This window comes from Eptesicus fuscus, chromosome 11 (genome assembly GCF_027574615.1).
Source record: "Eptesicus fuscus isolate TK198812 chromosome 11, DD_ASM_mEF_20220401, whole genome shotgun sequence".
Taxonomy (NCBI): domain Eukaryota; kingdom Metazoa; phylum Chordata; class Mammalia; order Chiroptera; family Vespertilionidae; genus Eptesicus; species Eptesicus fuscus.
Window position 1 is genome coordinate 62,332,402 of NC_072483.1, and position 20,164 is coordinate 62,352,565.

The 20,164-nt window shown below is 47.2% G+C and overlaps 1 protein-coding gene across 1 annotated transcript in view; it reads right to left on the bottom strand.

The window, feature by feature from the left end:
- INPP5D (inositol polyphosphate-5-phosphatase D) overlaps positions 1–20,164 on the bottom strand; it is a 97,028-nt gene that overhangs the window by 68,527 nt on the left and 8,337 nt on the right. Inside the window, exon 2 of the mRNA XM_028140589.2 lies at positions 17,378–17,441. Within this exon, the coding sequence (XP_027996390.2) occupies positions 17,378–17,441 (64 nt within the window). The remainder of the gene's footprint in view (positions 1–17,377; positions 17,442–20,164) is intronic.

Consider the following 20,164-nt stretch of genomic DNA (forward strand, 5'->3'; position numbering starts at 1 on the left):
ATAGAGAGATAGAAACATCTATAATGAGACAGAATCACTGATCAGCTGCCTCCTGCATGCCCCTACTGGGGATAGAGCCCGCAACCCAAGCATGTGCCCTTGGCCAGAATCGAACCTGGGACCCTTTAGTCCGCAGGCAGACACTCTATCCACTGAGCCAAAAGGCTAGGGCTCATCTGTGATTTTTGAAGGAATGTGGGCTAGGATAAGACTACACCAGTGGTCGGCAAACTCATTAGTTAACAGAGCCAAATATCATCAGTACAACGATTGAAATTTCTTTTGAGAGCCAAATTTTTTAAACTTAAACTATATAGGTATGTACATTGTTATTAAATTAATTAGGGTACTCCTAAGCTGGCCTTTGCTAAAAACTCAAGGGGCCAAAGAGCCGCATGTGGCTCGCGAGCCGCAGTTTGCCGACCACTGGACTACACCAATGTCAGGCTGGATATAGGTTTCTGGTGCTGTTGGGTTCTCCCTCTCATTTACATCAGTGATTCATATTAGGATCTAGGAGGTGGGCTAGAGAGATAGGAACATCAATGATGAGAGAGAATCACTGGGTGACAGGAAGAACCAAAATGAAACAGAGCTCAGTGGTCTGGAGCAATGGCCAAGGTCAGAGACAAGTTCCCATTGGGCACCGACCACTGGGCAGTACTTAGCAGCTTCCCATCTACTCCACCATTCCAAGGTGGGCATGGTTTGGTGGATGCCCTCCTCTTTGCACTCTCATTTTTCTTCTTGTCTTTGATTGGCATCCTCCTTCCAGAGCAGAAACACCTCGGCCATCAGAAACAAGACAATGACGAATGCCATTGCCACTGACCTGCCTCACAGCACTGCAGGTCCAGCCAGAGTGAAACAAACCCAAACAACTCTCCTTTCCCCAAATTAATCATATTGAAAAGAAGAAACAAATCTATCATTATTTGCAGATCCCAAGATCATGTACCCAGAGAAGCCAAAAAAAAAAAAAAAAAAAAAAAACATTCGAAAAAAGATTAAGCCCTGCCTGCATGGCTCAGTGGTTGAGTGTCAACCTGTGAACCAGGAGGTTATGGTTCGATTCCCGGTCAGGGCACATGCCCACATTTCAGACTTAATCCCCAGTGCAGGGCGTGCAGGAGGCAGCCGATCAATGATTCTCTCTCATCATTGATGTTTCTATCTTTCTCTCCCTTTCCCAACCTCTATAAAATCAATAAAAATGTATTTTAAAAAAATGATTAAAACTGGTGAGCTAATTCAGAAATACAGGTAAGAACACCCTCCAAAAACCATAACTTTCCTAGACATCAACAAAACCCAATCAGAAAACGTGTTTTCTATTTGCCAAAGTCACTAAAAATACTTCACACCCAGTAACAGGGAAGAAGTAAGAACAATATAGAACCCTGGCCAGTGTGGCTCAGTTGGTTGGGCATTGTCCCTATGCACTGAAAAGTTGCTGGTTCGACTTCTGGTCAGGGCACATGCCTGGGTTGTGGGCTCCATCTCTGGTAGGGGGCATGCAGGAGGCAGGGGATCTATGTAGTGCTCTCACATTGATGTTTCTCTCTCTCTCTCCCCCTCTCCCTTCCTCTCTCTGTAAAAACCAATAAAAAATCTTTACAAATAAAAAGAACTATATGTAGCCAACATAAACAAGATAAAAAAGAACATCTGAATAAATGGAGAGAGATGCCATGTTCGCTAATAGGAGAGCTGAGTGTTATAAGGATCTGAGTGACCTTCTAATTAACCCATGTAATTCAATGCAATTACATAAAAATTTCAACTGTCATTTTTAGGGGACTTTGCAAGCTGATTATAAAATTCACCTGGAAAAGGATGTACAAGGGGACAGGAGTAAAGAGAACAATAAATAAGCACTTGGTTGGATGGTTGGGCACACACACAGGAAAGCCTCAGGAATGAAACAGTAGGCACTGGGGCAGGGAAGGTTTACCAGCCAGTCGAACAGAATGAGTCCAAAATCAGATTAGGACTATGTGGGAATTGAGCATGTGGTGTGATGGCATTTTGAATCAATGGAAAAGGATGGACTGTTTAATAGAAGGTATGGCTATCCATTTTGGAGGACACTGTTAATAGTCCCTATCTTACATTAAATGTAAAAATAAATAAAGAGCCAGACATAAAAGCATATTACCAAAGTGCTAGGAAAAAATGACGTTTTCCCTGGATAAACAATATTGAAATGAGTGACTCATGAAACCCAGAGTCCATAAATGAAAACATTTGACTATAGAAAAGTTGTAAACTTCCACATCACAAATGAACTGTCAGCAAATATTTTTAGAAGTGACAGACTGGGAGAAATTATTTACAGCATACATAACCAAAAATTGTTATGCAAAACATATGAAGAGCTTTTTAAAACCAGATTTTTTTAAAAAGGGAAAGACTGACAAAGAATATAAATAGGCAGTTCACGAGTAAAGAAATGTAAACGGCCAATTCAGGTATGAAAATGTGCTTCTCCTCATTTCCAATGAGGGAAATGCAAAATAAAATATTGAGGTTGCATGTTTCACCCACTGTTTGGTGAAAATCACAGAGACTGTTAATATCCAGGAATGAGACAATGTGGGGACATGGTAGACATCACGTGACATCAGACGGATGCTGGCTCATTGGAAGAGGCTCTGGCAGGGTGAGGTTGCTGTAGCTACAGTAAAAAATATGCATTCCTACAACCTAGTAATATTTCATCCTGAAGGAAACAGAGGCACACACAAGCCTTGCTTATTGTAGTAATAACCAGGGGAAAAAAAAAAAAGAGGAAATTGTCTAAATGTCTGCCTGTGGGAGGATGGTGAACTGTACTGCATGACAGTTAAGCACAAAGTTAAAACACAATAGTTAAAAAACTATAGTTAACAATACTGTGCTGTTTATTTGGAAGTTGCTAAAAGAGCAGATCTTAAAAGTTCTCATCACAAGAAAAAAATTCAGTGATGGATGTTATCTAAACCTATTGTGGTGATCATTTCGCAATATATACAGATATCAAATCATTATGTTGTATACCCAAAACGAATACAATGTTATGTGTCAATTACATCTCACGAAAAAAGAAAAGAAAATACCCTACCCTGCCGCACCCCACAAAGCACAGAGGTATGGGAACTGCCTTGGGGAGATCTGAAAGGCATATTGTCATGGGAAGAAAGAAAATTTCGGGCAATATGGACAACTCATCCCATTTATTCAAATATACATATATATTTGTATAGGCTCATATCTCTATTTAAATGCACAAAACTGGAAATGCCATACCGCTGGCAGTGGTTACCCCCTTGGAGGAGAGAAGGGTAGGGATGGCGAGGGCCTACTCTCACTTTCTGCTCTCTGTGCTTATTTTGTTTGAATGCATTGCCCTGCCCTAGAGCATCTCTTGGGCTCTGCCTGAAGCAACCATGGGACTAACAGTGGAGGGAGCTCTGTTTGGCATAAGGACTCCAAGCTATGATGCTATTATTAATATGATTACTACTATCTGTTCGTAGGCAATGTTCCCAATAACTGTTTTTTACATTTTAAAAAGTGGAGATATAATTGACATATAACATTATATTAGCTTCAGGTGTACAACATAATGATTTGATATTTATAAAATATACTAGTATAGTGAAATAATCACCACAGTAAGTCTAGTTGACATCCATCACCACACAGTGACTTTTTTTTCCTTGGGATGAGAACTTTTAAGATCTACTCTCTCCACAACTTTCAAATATACAGTACCATATTATTAACTAGAGCTGCCATGCTGTGCATCACACCCCCAGGACACTTTATTTTATAACTTGAAGTTTGTATCTTTTGACTACCTTCACCCAGTGATTTCTATTTTATTTTATTAAATATGTTTTTATTGATTTGAGAGAGAGAAAAAGGGAGAGGGAGAGAAACATCGATCTGCTGCCTCCTGCACACCCCTACTGGGGATCGAGCCTGCAACCTGGGCACATGCCCTGACCAGGAATGGAAATGGTGATGCACAGGCGACGCCCACCAACTGAGCCACACCGGCCGGGCCACCCACTAATTTTGAAAGAGAATCATAGCATACTTGAAATTTTGCAAAGTTTGTTCTAGTTGACTAGGTGTGATGCTATTATTGCCAAATTATTGCAAATTTTCTCTCCCCCAAATATCATTTAAAGGATGCCTCGGTGAGCATCTAAGTGCTTTACATGAAGTATTTGTGACCATTTTCAAGATGCCAAAAACATTACTGGGTCTAGAGTTAAATTTTAGAGAAATGTATTTGCATTGACAGGGTCCCAAGAAGCAAGATCTGTTTCAGCACTGGGGGATTTTAGCTCTATTTTGTATTTTCGGTTTGAACTTCCGCACCCTCACAGACTACCTTTCTAAGAGACAAAGCAGAGATAGCACATGTTGATCTGCAGTAACCCTTCTTAATATAAAAAGAAAAGAAAAGTTAGCCTGAGAGTAATTCAGAGGCCCAAGGCAGGCTGTGTAGAGAGCAAGACGTGGGCAGCACTCAGATCGGAAGTCGGCTACTTCCCCATTTCTCTCAGGACTTGCTATTTGATCTTTCTGCTTCTTCCTGTGTAACCATTTTCACCACGGGGTCAAAATATGTTTACCCACATCAGCAGGAATAGACTCTTTTAGGTCAAAGCATGAGGTGGGGCCGAGGGGCACAGAGGGCTGGGTGCAGGGTGGAGATGAGGGACCCCGGAGGAGTAATCCCTGGGCACCTGGGGGCCAGAGCCAGTCATGGGCCTCGGCTCCGAGGCCTGGCTCAATCCGCTTCAAGACTGAAGAGAGCGTGGGAAATGGGGGAAGGAAGGGGTGCAGTTGGGAGTCTCTAAGTCCTCCTCCCCCTCCAATATTCAACATTTGCCTTTAAAAGAGCCATTTCCCTCTGACACATGTGAGGAAGGAAACTCATCTCCTTCACTGTTTCCATTTCCCCTTTTCTCTTAAATAATGACCCTAAGCAAAGGGCCATTGTTTAAGACGCTGCATGGTTGAAGCACCTTTCCTTCAAGACTGGACCCCCACACCGATGGGCCTGTGGGATGTAGATGGTGTTTATCATTGTACAGGCTCACCGGTACTAAAGGCCCATCCAGGTCATCTTTCAGAAGCTGCCCTGGTCCCAATGGTCCCAGAATAGGAGCATCCTCCATTTCCCTACTGCAGGAGCCTAGAGGAATATTTTCATCCTTAGCTACATATCCCCGAGAGGCTTTCTGGCTTGCCTCTTTTCTTTTTGTGAAACTCTCGAGGTACTCTGGCAGACAGAAGTGACAGCTGGCAGACAAGCTCTGAGTCCTCGCCTGGGAGTCAGCCTGGGGAGGAGCTGCCTCGGGGGAGATGAAGCCTGGGGCGGCCCCTCAATGAACTCTGCAGCTCGCCCCCACACTCCTCACTTCACCCCAGACCCTATCCCTACGGCAGTCACTGTGCCCGAAGCCACAGAGCAGATTATGAAACAGCCACCCTGGACAGTCCCCCCTCCTAAGCCTTTGTTGATGTCATTGTTACAGAAGGAATCACAGCCTTTTAGAGCACGAGGCCTTTGAGGTCTCCGGTCCACTGCCTTCCTTTTAGAGGAAAAGAAACGGAGACCTTTCCTCCCTCGCTCATATTGCAAATTTACCCCTTCATTCAACCAGTTAGCCAATATTTATTGAGCACCTACTATGTGCCAGATGCTCTTGCAGGAGCTGCAGATACAGTGGTGAGCAAAAGAGACCAAGGTCTTGCCTTGGTCGGGTGGCTCAGTTAGTTGGAGCATCGTCTCATACATCAAAAGACTGCAAGCTCTGTTCCTAGTCAGGGCACATACCTAGGTTGTGGGTTCGATCCCTGGTTGGAGGGCATACGGGAGGCAATCAGTTGCTGTTTCCCTCTGACAAGTGACAAATAAATGAGTGGATAATGAGTAAAGATAGTCGCTGTGGTGGGCAGAGCAATGACCCCCTCAAAGACCTCTGTGTCCTGATCCCCAGAACTGGTCAAGACGTTATGCTACGTAGAGGTGGGGGAACCAAGATGCAGAGGGAGTTGCTGGCCTTGAGATAAGGAGAATATCCTGAACTATTTAGGTGGGCCCACTCTAATCCTGAGGATCCTCATAAGGGAGAGAGGGAGGTGGGAGAGCCAGAACCAGAGAGATGGCCTGGTGAGAAAGCCTTGCCTGGCTTGAAGGTGGAGAAAGGGGTTATGAGCCAAGGAGTGCAGGTGGCCCCGAGAAACTGGAAAAGGCAAGAAAACAAATTCGCCCTTGAGCACCCAGAAAGGCTCAGTCTTGCCAACACCTGATGTAGCCCTGTAAGACCCATTTCAAACTTTCAGTCCCCAGAACTGAGATAATACACTTGTGTTGTTTTTAAACCACTACCTGTGTGGTAATTTGCTACAGTGGCAACAGGAAACTAATACCGATGCAGATAGTGTTGAGGACTAGGAAGAAAAATAAATAGGCATATAATGGAGAATGATAATTGGGGCAGGGCATGACTTTATATGGGGAGACCTGGGAGTAACATCAGGGCAGTCAGCCACATGGTGATCTGGGTGGTCACAGTCCTAGGCAGAGGTCAGAGCAAATGCTAAGATCCTGGGGCAGAGAGGAGTTTCTGTTCATGGGGGTAACTATCTCCTCAATGTTTTCCCAGGAAGAGAGAGCCATTCTATTGTCTGGTTTCCCGAGCAACCAGTGGTCTTACTTGCAGATTTCTGAATAACCTTTAATCTACTTGTTTGATGTCTGATTTCCCTCTTTAAAGCCCGGGACTATGTCCTCATGTCCTGTCCTTGCCCCAATATGAGGTGCTAAGGCCTCTTCTGAGAGACTTAAGAGTGTACATTTGCTGGAGACATTGGATTTTAGAAAGCACATATCTTCATTTCAAGATTTCAGAACCCTTTCTCCCAAGTCATGAAGGAGCAAAATTATGGTGGACAGACAGGCCGTCAGCCTCCCAGGGAACAGCTGAAAATGAAGGGACTTTGGGAACTTCCTAGTCTCTTATGGTGAATCTCTTTGTAAAAATGACTAACTGATCACCTCTACTTCAAGCTATATAGATCTGGGGTTCAGGGAATAATCTTTTTTTTTTTCTTAATCCTCACTCGAGGATATTTTTCCATTGATTTCTTGAGAGAGTGGAAGAGAGGGAAAGACAGAGAGAAATATCAATGTGAGAGAAACACATCGATTGGTTGCCTCCTGCATGCGTCTGTGGAGGGGCCTGTAACTGAGGTACGTGCCCTTGACCTGAATCGAACCCATGACCCTTTGGTTCGCAGGCCAACGCTCTTTCCACTGAGCCAAACTGGTTAGGGCTCAGGGGATGATCTCGATAATTACTTGTCTTCAGTTTCTCAGCTGAATGTCCCTTGAGGGCAGGAACTGTGTCTATGAGGTTGATTATCGTATCACCGATGCCCAACTAATATTTTCTGAATGAATGAGCAGACGAACAGGTGGCTCCAGGGAATCTCTGAGCTAAGTCATGCTAACCCTCAAGAAATATGGTCAGGAGATGCAGCTATACCCTGACTGGACTCAGCTTAAGAGCAGGGCCATCTTGAGCCTCATTCAAGAAGGCTAATGGCTCAAATACCATACAGCTCACAGCTGCTTCCACAGCTGGGCCCAACCTTCTGTGGCTAGGGAAGCAAAGGCCAGTAGCCAAACCTGAGAGCAGCACCAGACCCAATCTGGCGTTCACCTTCTAGCTGTGGCACCTCAATGACCAAGGGCCAAGCCAAGGAGGAGGACAGTGGTCTGACCCTTAGCCATAACATGGCAGGTCACTGACTAGTTTTATGAGCCAAGCAAACAGTGTTAGCCTGTCTGAGCACGAGTTCCCTTGTATTTAAAATGAGAATAATGATAATACCTCCTTCACAGGATTCAATTAAAGAGTGTATAGCAAGTGTCTGGCTCCTAATAAGGAGGGCTCAATAAGTGAGAGAAATGATGAAAAGGGATAATGAGGTGGGCCTCCCTGAGAGTTATGGGATCCTGCCTCTGACCCCCTGGGTATTCTCAAGGCTCTCTCTTATTGCTGCCTATGGGACCCCTGGCACCAACCCCTGCCCTGTCCCCTGCCTCTGTCTTCCCCAGTCGTTCAAAGATGGGGTGACACAGGCCCAATGAGCAGGCATATTCATTGATTACTCAACAATGATTTATTGAGTCATGTGTCAGGCACTGCACTATGTGCTTCTCATAAACCTGGCTTTGGTCCTGGAAACCTCCTTACGTGAGAAGCACTATCGTTACCCCAATATTTCAGAGGAGGAAACGGAGGCTAGGGAGAATAAGACCCGGAGGAAGCCTTCTCTGAAAATGCTGCGCAGGAACTAGTAAAACATGCTGGGAAGCAGCTGACATCCTCGTGTGGATGTGAAAAGGCAAAGCCTTTAATACCCAGGGGTAAAAACCCACAAGAAAGATAATAGACAGCAAGACCAGTTACAGAGGGCGTTGGTCACACAAGGCAGGCTTGCACCAAATGAAAAAGTCAACGTCAAAATCAAAACCCACGTCAGAGGGAGTGATAGCACAAGCGAGACTTCGGACCAGAGCACTGAGCCCAGAATGCAGAGGAAATCAACCAAGGCACGAAAAACAAGTCGATAGACACAGTGGACACTGTGGTGACCCAGTTTAAGAACAATAACTGCACCTGACTGGTTTGGCTCAATGGATAGAGTGCCAGCCCATGGACTGAAGGGTCCTGGGTTCGATTCCAGTCAAGGGCAGGCACCTCAGTTGTAGGCTCAATCCCTAGACCTGGTCAGGGGCAAGCAATTAATGTATCTTTCTCACATGGATGTTTCTCTCTGTCTCTCCCCTTTCCTTTTACTCTCTCAGATAAATAAATAAATAAATAAATAAATAAATAAATAAATAAATGGAAAACTGTTTCTCTCTGTCTCTCCCCTTCCCTTTTACTTTAATAAATAAATAAATAAATAAATAAATAAATAAATAAATAAAAAATGGAAAACTACCCTCCAGTGAGAATTAACAACAACAACAACAAAGAATGATAACCGAAACAAGGGAAAACAAGTCATAATTTTAAATGAAACATGCAGATTTTTCTAAATTCTTAAGGGAGCAGCAGAATTCATTCATTCAGTAAATATTTACGGAGTGCCCACCATATACCAGGAGCAGTTCTCGGGCAGACAATAAACACACCAAGTACTAAGTATATAAATTAGGTAGTTACAAGTGCCATGAAGAAGACAGAGCAGGTGAGGGGTTGGGGAGGGACAAGTGAGGGTGGGTAGGTAGTTTCATGGAGTAATCAGATGAGTTATTTTCTTAGAGGAAAGATTCTCTTCTGTTGGGCAACCTTAGGCAGCCTCTTGCATATATAGAGTTTAGACCCAGAACCTGATTTTTTTAAAAATTGATTTTAGAAAGAGAGAGGAAGGAAGAGAGAGAAAGCGCATGGGGGAGAGAAACATTGATTTGTTGTTCCACTTATTTATGCATTTATCGGTTGCTTCTTGTATGCGCCCTGATCAGGGATCAAACCCACAACCTTGGTGTATTGGGATGATGCTCTACCAACTAAGCTACCGGGCCAAGGCCCAGACCTGATCTTTTTTTAAAATATATTTTTATTGATTTCAGAGAGGAAGGGATAGGGAGAGAGAGAGATAGAAACATTAATGATGAGAGAGAATCATTGATTGGCTGCTTCCTGCACGCCCCCTATGGAGGATAGAGCCTGCAACCCAGGCACGTGCCCTTGACTGGAATCAAACCCAGGACCCTTGAGTCCACAGGCCAACGCTCTAGCCACTGAGCCAAACTGGCTAGGACCCCAGAACCTGATCTTGAAGGGTGACCTTGACAGGAGACCTTAAACCATTCTGCAATAAGCAAGTAATCGCTAAAATATTTATTGTTTTTTGAGCTTTTTCTGGCTAGAGTTGGAGAAAGGAATATTACCCCCCTGGCTCCCCCCCCGCCCCCCCACCCCCCCCCCCCCCAGAATGTTTGGCATAGAGACACATCAGACACGTCATAGGGAATGTCCGGGAGGTGGCAATGGTCCCGGCAGCATGGTGCAGGCCACAGCCTCAGAGAGAAGGAAGTCAGGAACTATGGGTACCAGACCATGACTTGATGTTCAATTTAAATTTTCCTTTTCTGCTCTGAAATTCCCAAAGGATAATCCAAGCCTTTGTACCTTATGATTCTTTTAGCAGCAGGTAACAGAAAACCCTAATTTGGCTACTTGAACAAAAAAGGAATCCATTATCTCACAAACAGGAAGTCTGAGGCAGGGCAGCGGCCAGGCTGGCGAATTCTGTTCCGTTAATTCAGTGGCATCATTGAGGACCCAGGCTCATTTCATCTTTCTGCTCTGCCCTCTGCTCATTGCCTCACTCTCCAGCCCCCTGCCCTTGGGCTTGCAAGACGGCAGCGGCAGCCCCAGCCATCACCGCCTGTGACAGCTTCCAGAGGGAGAAAAGGGACCGTTTCACCTGAGACAAATCAACCTTTACCAGAAGCCCCGCAGAACTTTCCCTTCACATCTCACTGGTTACGATTGCATCCTAATTCTGTGCCTAAACCCACCAACCGCCGCTGGTGTGGGTGCCGGGTGAGAACTGTTTTGGGCAACAAAGAGGAAACGGGTCCAGGTCCTGGGGTGAGGTGAGCCAGAGGCTCGGAGCCCGAGAAGCAGGGACAAGATGGCGGGGGGTGGGGACGGGGGAGTAAAGACAGTCGTTTGTAGGTAGGATGGCAAATAGAAAGCAGAAGGGCTGGAATAGAAATATACACAAAGACCAGACAAGAGGAAAGTCCTCTGAGCCAAAGCAAGACCCACGTTTGCAAAGCAAACAGGCTCAACACGTTCCAGGAACTAGCAAAGGAAAGAAAATGACAGGGATGGAAAGGAACCCCCACCAGCTTCAGAGCAGGAAAAAACCAGCTCTCTGCAATGCATTGGATGTTGCCTTTGCGGCTATTTATATTACTAAATTTCTCATGGCAGTGGAGCACCAGGATGGCATTTTGAGGGTTAACTTGGTTCCCAAGGATTTTATCTCCACCAAATTCCCTTTCGAATGGGGAAGGCAACTGGAAGATGTTTTGAGATATCCAGAAGCTTGGAAAACAGACCTGATAAAATCTATACTAATAAAAGGGTAATATGCTAATTAGACCCAATAGACTGGATGTCTTCTGGACATCCTTCCTGACAAAGCCAGGGGTGTGGCCAGCCTGTAAACCCTCAGTGGCCCCTTGCCCAGGCTGGCCCCGCCCCCCAGCAGGGACCCCCACCCCAATCGGGAGTGTGGCTGGCCCCTCGCCCAGGCCAGCCCCGCCCCCCAGCGGGGACTCCCCACCCTGATCCAGGGCCCCTGTCAGGGCAGGCCAGCTGGCCCCCACCCATGCACCAAGCCTCTATCCTATATAATAAAAGGGTAATATGCAAATTGACCCTAACGGCAGAACGACCACTGGACCAGTCACTGTGAGGCGCACTGACCACCTCTTGGTCCCTTTCCCCGGCCGGCAGGGCAATTGGGGAAGATGGCCCTGACCGCAGGCCAGGCCTAGGGACAGTACCTGCACACAAATTTTGTGCGCCAGGCCCCTAGTAATAGAATAAAATAAAATAAAATTGCAGGCTTCCAGAAATGGCAGTCAAGGCATAAAGGAACTGCTTGGCCACTGTGGACCCCCGCTGGGCCACCCCCTCTGTGGAGGCCTGCCTGCCTGGCGCAGTTGCCGGCATCTTTTCTGCCCCCTCTTGTGCAATGTCAGGAAGTGTGCGTTAGAGCCACATCCTTCACCGGGGGCTCGCACGGAATCTTTATTTCACTCAGTGACCACGCAGAACAATAACAGCTGCCACCCTCTTCCTGAGTTTAATAACAATGGCTAAACCGTTTACCCACCCGGACACTTGTGATGGAACGGCTTTTAGAAAGTTGTTTTGTTGTCTCTTTCCGAAAGCCACACTGCCCAGAGCAACGTGACGCCCCCCCCATCCCTCGCCACCCCAGGGACCAGGAACTGAGTCATGAGTCTCTCACCCAGGGCTCGAGCCACTGGCCTTTCTTCTAAATTGGGAAAGAATACCGAAAGCGTCTGTGAGGCAGATAGTTTCAAATTCCTTCTTCACCTACACTCGCATTACAAGCTGTGCGTGTTCCCGTCTTGACTTAGTATCCTGGATACGATCTCAACCATGAGAAACGACAGGAAGTTCACAGCGAATACTGACGTGACTGGGGACTAGGGCTGGTTTTTAGTTTCTACTTCTTCTTCTTGGTAGGAAAGATGTCAGAAAAAAATGAGCTAGGGGGCAGGGTTGTAGGAATGGAGCCTCTGTTATTTCGGGGCCTCATGTCTCAAGGGGCCCCATGAACTTTGTGGCTTTGGGTTTGGGGCAGTCAGTTAGGTGACAAGCCTGAAGGCCACTTCATGAGCCCTGTGGCCGCCCCTCACTCACGCTCCAGCGGGCCCATCAGGACGCTGTACTGCCTCAAACTTGTCCTCGGTCTCCCAAGGAGGAAGTCATTTTATTTTATTTCATTTTGTTTTATTTATTTGTATTGATTTCAGAGAGGAAGGGAGAGGGAGGGAGAGATAGCAATAACAATGATGAGAGAGAATCATTGATTGGCTGCCTCCTGCACGCCCCTTACTGGCGGTTCAGCCCGCAACCCAGGCATGTACCCTTGACCAGAATTAAACCCGGGACCTTTCAGTTCGAAGGCTGACGCACTGAGCCAAACCAGCTAGGGCAGGAAGTCATTTTAAAAGGCAGCAGGAGCCTCGCAGCTTGTTCTGGACCCAGACTCCAAGAGCAGGTCACTTCCCTTTCCAGTCAGGGAAGGAGTTTGGGTTTTACAAGAAACCCACTCTTGGTGTGGGAAACTCAGGCCTGAGGGGCTGAGCTGCCCTGCCTTCCTTTGGCCTCCCCTTGCCCTCAGCGATGCCCACCCCTGAGGACCAGTGGCTCAGGCTCTAGTCCAGAAGGTTCTCTGGGTCTGAGGGTCACAGGGGCTGTTGGACAACTAGTTAACACAGAAATCCACAGTGCAAGGTGCAGAGCTGATGGCACAGAATCTGCCACCCAGATGCTGCCTAGAATCTTCTAGAATACCACTTGTCTCCCTTCCCCTCCCCCTCCCCCTTCTCTGCCATCTCTTTGCCCCACACCTATTTCCATCTCTTCTGTCAAAACTGCCCCCTGACCCTTATCCACTCCACTCCTCCCTCTTTCTTCCTTCACCTTTTCTTCCTTTCTCTGTGCCTCTCCTTTTTTCTTTTCATTTGTTCTTTACTTCTCTCCTCTCTCCATTCTCTTTCTCCCTCTCTCTCCTCATTTCCCTTCCTCCCCTCACCTGACCTGACTTACGTTGGTTAGCAGACGAGATCCTTTGTTTGATGTCGGCTCCCTCTCACAGCGAACAAAGACAGTCATGGGGGTGGCAGCGGCTCCCCAGGCCAACCACCCACCTGAGGTGGGTGTTTTACACATGCTCAGAGAGGCACATGTGTGTGTGACTTCCACTTTCCAGAGGAGTTACATCCTCACCCAAGGCCACATGACTGGCAAAATCTGGAATTGAACCAGCTGGGAACAGATTCACCACAAGACCAAATGCCACTTGTGATCAAAGGTTACCTCCACCGTGGGAAGGGAAAGAGGCCTCTCTCCTTGAGAAGCTACATCGCCTGCCTCCCTGTCCTCCTGGCGCCAAGGCCATCCTTCCCCAGGGCATCCCACACCCAGCCAGGAATGGACACACTTGCTGCTGTGAGCCCCACTCCTGCAGTCTCAGCTCTGTCCGTACTTAAAGCAAGGGCTCCAGTGAAGTTAGTTTAATCTTTCCCACCCAGCTCTGATTTTTCGTAAGTCTGCAAAGGTGGAGTGAGACCAAAGGCACCGAGTGTCAGGTTCTTCTTCTTCCTGACCGAAATGGGGCTGTCATGGGCCGCGGGGCGTGGTCCCACTTCTCCAGGTCACCCTGCAAAGAATGAAGATGCAGGGGTGCTGGCTTTCACAGAAAGAGGGCAGCCCCGTGAGAAGTGCTAAGGTAATTAACATAAGAAAGCGATGAAAGCCTTTGGTGCCACACTTGGCAATGTTTCAGGCCAGATTCATATTTTGGGAGCCTTGTTTTATTTGGTGGCTCTATGCAGACTCAGGTGTAAGGAATGAGTTGTTTAGAAACTGTGGCTAAGCTCAGAAAAGAGTATGAGGTTTTGTCTCCACATGAAAAGAGGAACTCGAGTTAAAATAAGCAGTGATCCTGCTGAAGCGCCACCAGAGCTGGGTGTGGACAAAAGGGGCCATGTGCGAACCTGACAAGTTCAGGGAAGGCCTGCATGGCGGGTTTGCAAACTCCCTAAAGTAACCACAAAGAATGGTCTGGAATTAAACTTTAACTAAAAGCAGTTATGGTGGGTAGTTACGTCCTAGGCTGGTATCTTCACTGACAGGGTCAACCTTTACCTTAACTGAGCCTATCTGTCTTTTTGCATCTATGATAACATATCCTTGAAATGTCTGGGTAACTTGTAACTTCCCTTTTTCCAGACCCCTTGGGGCACAACCTAATGTCCTTAGGTGCCAGGACAGATACCACAAATTCCTTCATTGTTATTGTTATCATGTTAATTGTTGACTGTTAACTATCCTATCATTTTACTTTTTATCCAATCCCAAGGGTTCTCCCCTACTTAGCTTTCTCCCGCCTCTCTAATCTATCACCAGAGGATTTCATGTAACCCACCTACGTCCCCTCCTTTGATTGCAATGTATATTATGAAAAACCACCATTCTCTGGAGCATTATCCCAATTCGTTAAGATACTGCTTCCTGGCAATTGTCAAAAGTTTGGCTCAAATAAAATCACAAAAATTCTTTACAGGTTTGAATGTTTTTACGTTAACATGGGACTCTGCCTAATTGCATGCCTGCTTTAATTCGCTCCCAGTAGGCATACTCCTATTATTTTAGTAAGGTGTTATCTTTTTACAGGAAGGTGTATCTTAGGGGTGGGCACTTCTTTGGGCCATCTAGGCCCCACAGCTCCCTATCTCCTGGTTAGTCGGTGTTGGCCACCAAGGAGGTCACAGGCCCAGTGCTGGGGTCAGGAGCAGACATGTCCAGCAGGGCCACAGCTCTCCTAGGAAACCTGCTTGCCTATCACTCTGCCCGAGTGTGGGCCTCGGGTAACCATGTTCTGCCCCCACAACTCTACCCCTATCTCAGAGTGGTGGGTGGGCACCTGCTTCAAGACAACTGATTTTTGCACAGACCTGTGGCCCCTGATTGGCCCACACAGAAAATCCAACCACATTCCCTCTTGGGACTGGGAATTGAGAAGTGAGCCTGTTAGTGGGCAAAGAGCAGACTCACAGAGAAGGGCTGAGTTGCGGCAGGTAGCACGTGGGGTGTGGGGCCCCAAACCCTTCTGGTCCCAGGCCTTCTCCCTCCTTGCCCTGTGTATTCCCACAAAGGCTGCCCACCCCTTACATGAGTTAGCAAACTGAGTCTCTCTACTTTGAGACCCCCAAAACCTAGTGAGGCCCCCTGATCCTGAAGCTGCTGCAGGACTGGCAGCAATTCACAGGAACACACGTGGAGATGAGAGGAAACAGATGCTAGACAGGGTCTAACATTTACAAGCCCTGGGTGCAAAGTCACGTATTTTCCAGCTTAAGGCCTAGTCATAATTAAAGTCTTCTTCACTTTGAAGGAACAGAACAAACCACAAGGGGAAAAAGATCAAACACATCAACCAACTTTTAACTTAAGAGAGTTTAGACTCCTTTCAGCAAAGCACCTATCAAGGATGCCACCCAGCCAAGAGGCCATCGAGGCCCACTGCCTGCCCCATGCAGCCCTCCCCTTGGTGGCCACGTTCCTGGCAAGTGAAGCCCATATGGGAGATGACTGTTTTAATGCCACCAAGTACTTGAAAGGACGGTCGTGTACCAGGTGTGCTAACATTTGTTCCTGGGGAGCAGGCCAAGACATATGGGTGTCCCAGACTTGCTAAGACATTGAAATGGATACCCTTCAGATACTGGTGCAGATGGGAGGGATGCAGAAGCCAGAAGCAATACTCAGCCTGACCTCGATCAGGTGGAGCAATTCTGCTTGAGCCCAAACTTGCATCTCCCATGGAAGCTGTGCAGTAAACAGCTTCTGACTCCTGAGAAGACAGCTTCATGACTACCTGTGTGGCTCAAGCATGACCCTCCAGGTCTCACTCTTCCCAAATGGCTCATTGATCCAAGTGATTCCTTTGATCCACAGAACTAGCCTCCCTAGAGGCATTCTATTCAACACAGCTTCCTCCTGTTGACACATTTCCATTGACTTGTGCTCCAGGGTCCTGCCCTCGAATCCAGCTGTTTGTATTACTGCATCTTAGTCCTGCACAAAACGCACCACCCCCTTCCCGTTCTGGAATCAGGGATTGTTTCCCTTCCACTTCCATTTTCTTTTTAACTAAACCCCGCAGACCCTTTCACTGCTCCTCCATGACACGGTGTCCCAACCCTTGTCTATCCTGGCTGCTCTGGCTGCTATAAGGGTACACTTGGCCTTAGTCCAATGAGCCAGGAGTAACTCCTCTGCCCCCACTGAGGACAACTGAGAGTGTCACCTCCTTCATTCTGCCCACCCCCTGCTCTCTTCATGCAGCCAGATAAAAATAGCTCCCCTGGCCTCCACATCATTCAGTTGTCATGCACTGAGGTCATACAAAGCCCTGCTGTTTGTCACATAAACTGAGAGTAGGGTGGTCCTCCCGACTTGGGCCGGCGCACGCTGGTTTTTCTCTAACATCTCACAGCCAGTTTTACACACTCGGACTTTACATGGTGCAACTGATGCCATGAGCACCCGTCAGCCTTTGACAGGACAAACCTCTACGAATGGAAAGTACTTTTTCAGGTACTGTTTCCTCTGGACAACCTTTTAGCCCCTTGTAAAGGACAGTCTATTCTCCTGCAAGTTCCCCTCCTTTTCTCCTTTCCGGTCCACTGAATGTCACTCCTTTCAGCCACAGAAGAAAATAACCCATGAGCCACAGTGGCTAACTTTCCTTCACTTCTGGGTCCTTTTTTACCATCGTTTCCCCTTCACACCCGTGAATGCAAATAATGTCTATTATACCTGCGCCATCATGTCACAGAGCAGGGTCACAGTTTCCCTGCTAAGCCACTCCCACCCATGAGAAAGACAGGCTCAGTGAGGTCTTACTGTCTAGGCTACTTGGGGTCCCTTCTCTTCTTCCTCTTTTTCACTCTTTCTCCACCAACATAGGCTCTAATCAGCTCAGATTTCTAGGTTTATTACAGGCTTACCTGAACAGTGAATTTATCATCTTCGTTGGGCAGAATCCTGTAAGTGTAAACGCAATTCCGATACCTGAAATAGACCAAAGACCTTATTAGAACCCACGCAGGAACATTTTTCTGGTACCCGAAATGATGAGAATTCCTGACATGGCTCAAGGAGTCTGAGTGTGAAGTCTCTGAACTTTGGAGCTGACTGTTCTGAGGGGCGATCAGCCCTGACATACAGTGGAGCGTCAGGAAAAGGCAGGGGGGTCTTTGTGGCATGATTTACATTGGTGCTTGACAGCTCTGCGGTCTGAGCTAAAGCCCATCCACCAGCTGGAAGGGTTTCCACAACCTTGGAGTTGTCATGTAGGCCAAAGAACAGAGCCAGACGGGGTGTTTCAAATGTAAATAAGACTCCACGGGGCTAAACAAGGTGGGGATATGCTGAAAGGGTATCAGACACAGCCACAGAGAGGACCACACTGGCCAAGGAGAGGCTCTGGGTAGAGCACCTCCCTCCTCCTGAGCTACCCTCCCACCCTGTGGCCTCTCCCTGGACACTTGGCCCCATAAGTTCATACTCTCAAAGGTCAGCCACCATCCCATCAGAGACCTGGATTTTCCCCAACAGCTGGTGAGTGAGTTTTAGGATTGCTTCTAATGAGGAAGAGCCAGAGGCCCTGGATTCTCTTCTCTTTCTAGAAGCTCCACTTTCCTTTTGTTCAGGAGTCCCCAATGTGAGGGGGAGGAACAGGAGGAGGAGGCGGAGGAGGAGGAGAAGAAGAAGATACTTTTTACTTTTCTAACACCTTTGGGAGTAAGGGAAGTTGTCAAGTCTGAGCACCTTGGGAGAAGAACACATTGAGGGGTGGTCGAGCCGGGCCCAGAGGCATAGGGAGTTTCAGGGAACTCTATTTGGGTTTTATACTCTTAGTTGAAACTGCTGGTCTGTTCTCACCCACCATAATCTCCCCCCATTTCCTCCACTTGAGAGCCTCATGAACCTTGAACCACTCACTCCTGCTGAACCTCTAGGTGGGGACCACATTCCAACTCACAGATGCTCATTTTGTTTCTGGGATCAAGACAATGAATAAATACCTCATTACAAAAATTTCACTTATTTAGCCTTGCTTGTGTGCCTGGCACTTCACTAAGCATTCATATGTGTTACTGTATAATTAGATTTTTTAAAATTATACACTCGTCTTAAAATTTTAAGACCATATAGAAAGATATGAAATAAAAAACAAATGTCTCCTACCCCTTCTCCTGTGAGTCAAGCTTCTTAGATTTACTGCCCCCGTTTGTAAATCATTCCAAAACTTTTAAACATGCACACAAATTTTTATTTTTTAATTTTTAAACTAGAGGCCTGGTGCACGAAATTCGTGCATGGGGGCGGGGGGGGGGTTCCCTCAGCCCAGCCTGCACCCTCTCCAATCCGGAACATCCCTCTCACAATCCGGGCCCTCTGGCTCCTAACTCCACCTCAACCCCCCCAGCCTGATCATCCCTAACTGCCTCTGCCTGCCAGCCTGATCGCCCCTAACTGTCCCCCCTCCCGGCCTGGTCACCCCCAACTGCTCCCCTCTGCTGGCCTGGTCACCCCTCACTGCCCCCCATGCCTGCCTGGTTGCTCCCAACTACCCCCCCCTGCTGGCCTAGTTGCCCCCAACTGCCCCCCCCCCCCACCAGCCTGGTCACCCCTAACTGCTCCCCTGCCAGCCTGGTCACCCCCAACTCCCCCCCTGCCAGCCTGGTCACCCCCAACTGCCCCCCCCCCCCAGCCAGCCTGGTCACCCCACGCAGCCTGTTGTTCAGTCATTTGGTCTTCCCTCACTAATCCCCCTGCCGGCCTCGTCACCCCATGCAGCCTCTGTTCAGTCATTTGGTTGTTCCTCACTAACCCCCCTGCCGGCCTGGTCGCCCCACGCAGCCTGCTGTTCGGTTGTCTGTCTGGTTGTTTTGATTGTGATGGCCCCTAGCTTTTTATATATTAGGATATGTTTTTATTGATTTCAGAGAAGAAGAGAGAAGGAGAGACAGAAACATCAATGATGAGAGAGAATCATTGATTGGCTCCCTCCTGCATGCTCCACACTGGGATCGAGCCCGCAACCTGGACATATTCCCTGACTGGGATTTGAACTGTGACCTCCTGGTTCATAGGTCAAAGCTCAATCACTGAGCCATGCCAGCTGGGCTAGATGCATGTCTTTTTAAATGCAAATAATATCATACTATATTTGTTGTTCAGAAGTGTGTTTTTTTTCTCCATGGGGCTAAACACTGAGAATATGTTTTACTTATTTTAGAGAGAAGGGAATGGACAGAGAGATCAATGTACGAGAGAAACAGTGATGGGCCACTTCCCATGTGTGCCCTGACCAGGAATTGAACCCGCAACCTTTCTGTGCACGGGTCGACACTCCAACTAACTGAGCCACACTGGCCAGTGCCAAAAATGTGCCTTCTTTCACCAAAAAAAAACCATATCTTAGAAGTCTTCTCAAGTTATGTTCCACCTTTTGGCTGCACAATCATTTACTTGACTAGACCATGCTTTTTCTTATTGTAAATAATGCTGCAGTGAACATCTCTGTCCCTATACCTTGCATATATTGGTGAGTTCAAAGTTCAGTTTCTCTATCAGTAAACCAGGGTCAACAATAACACTGTATCTACACTGTTTCATGTAGACTAAGTGAATTCATATGTGAAAAGCATTTGGAATAGCACTCCCACCGCCTTCCTGACCACAATAAATACTCCATGCTGAGATTCCTGGTGATCCTGGACTAATCA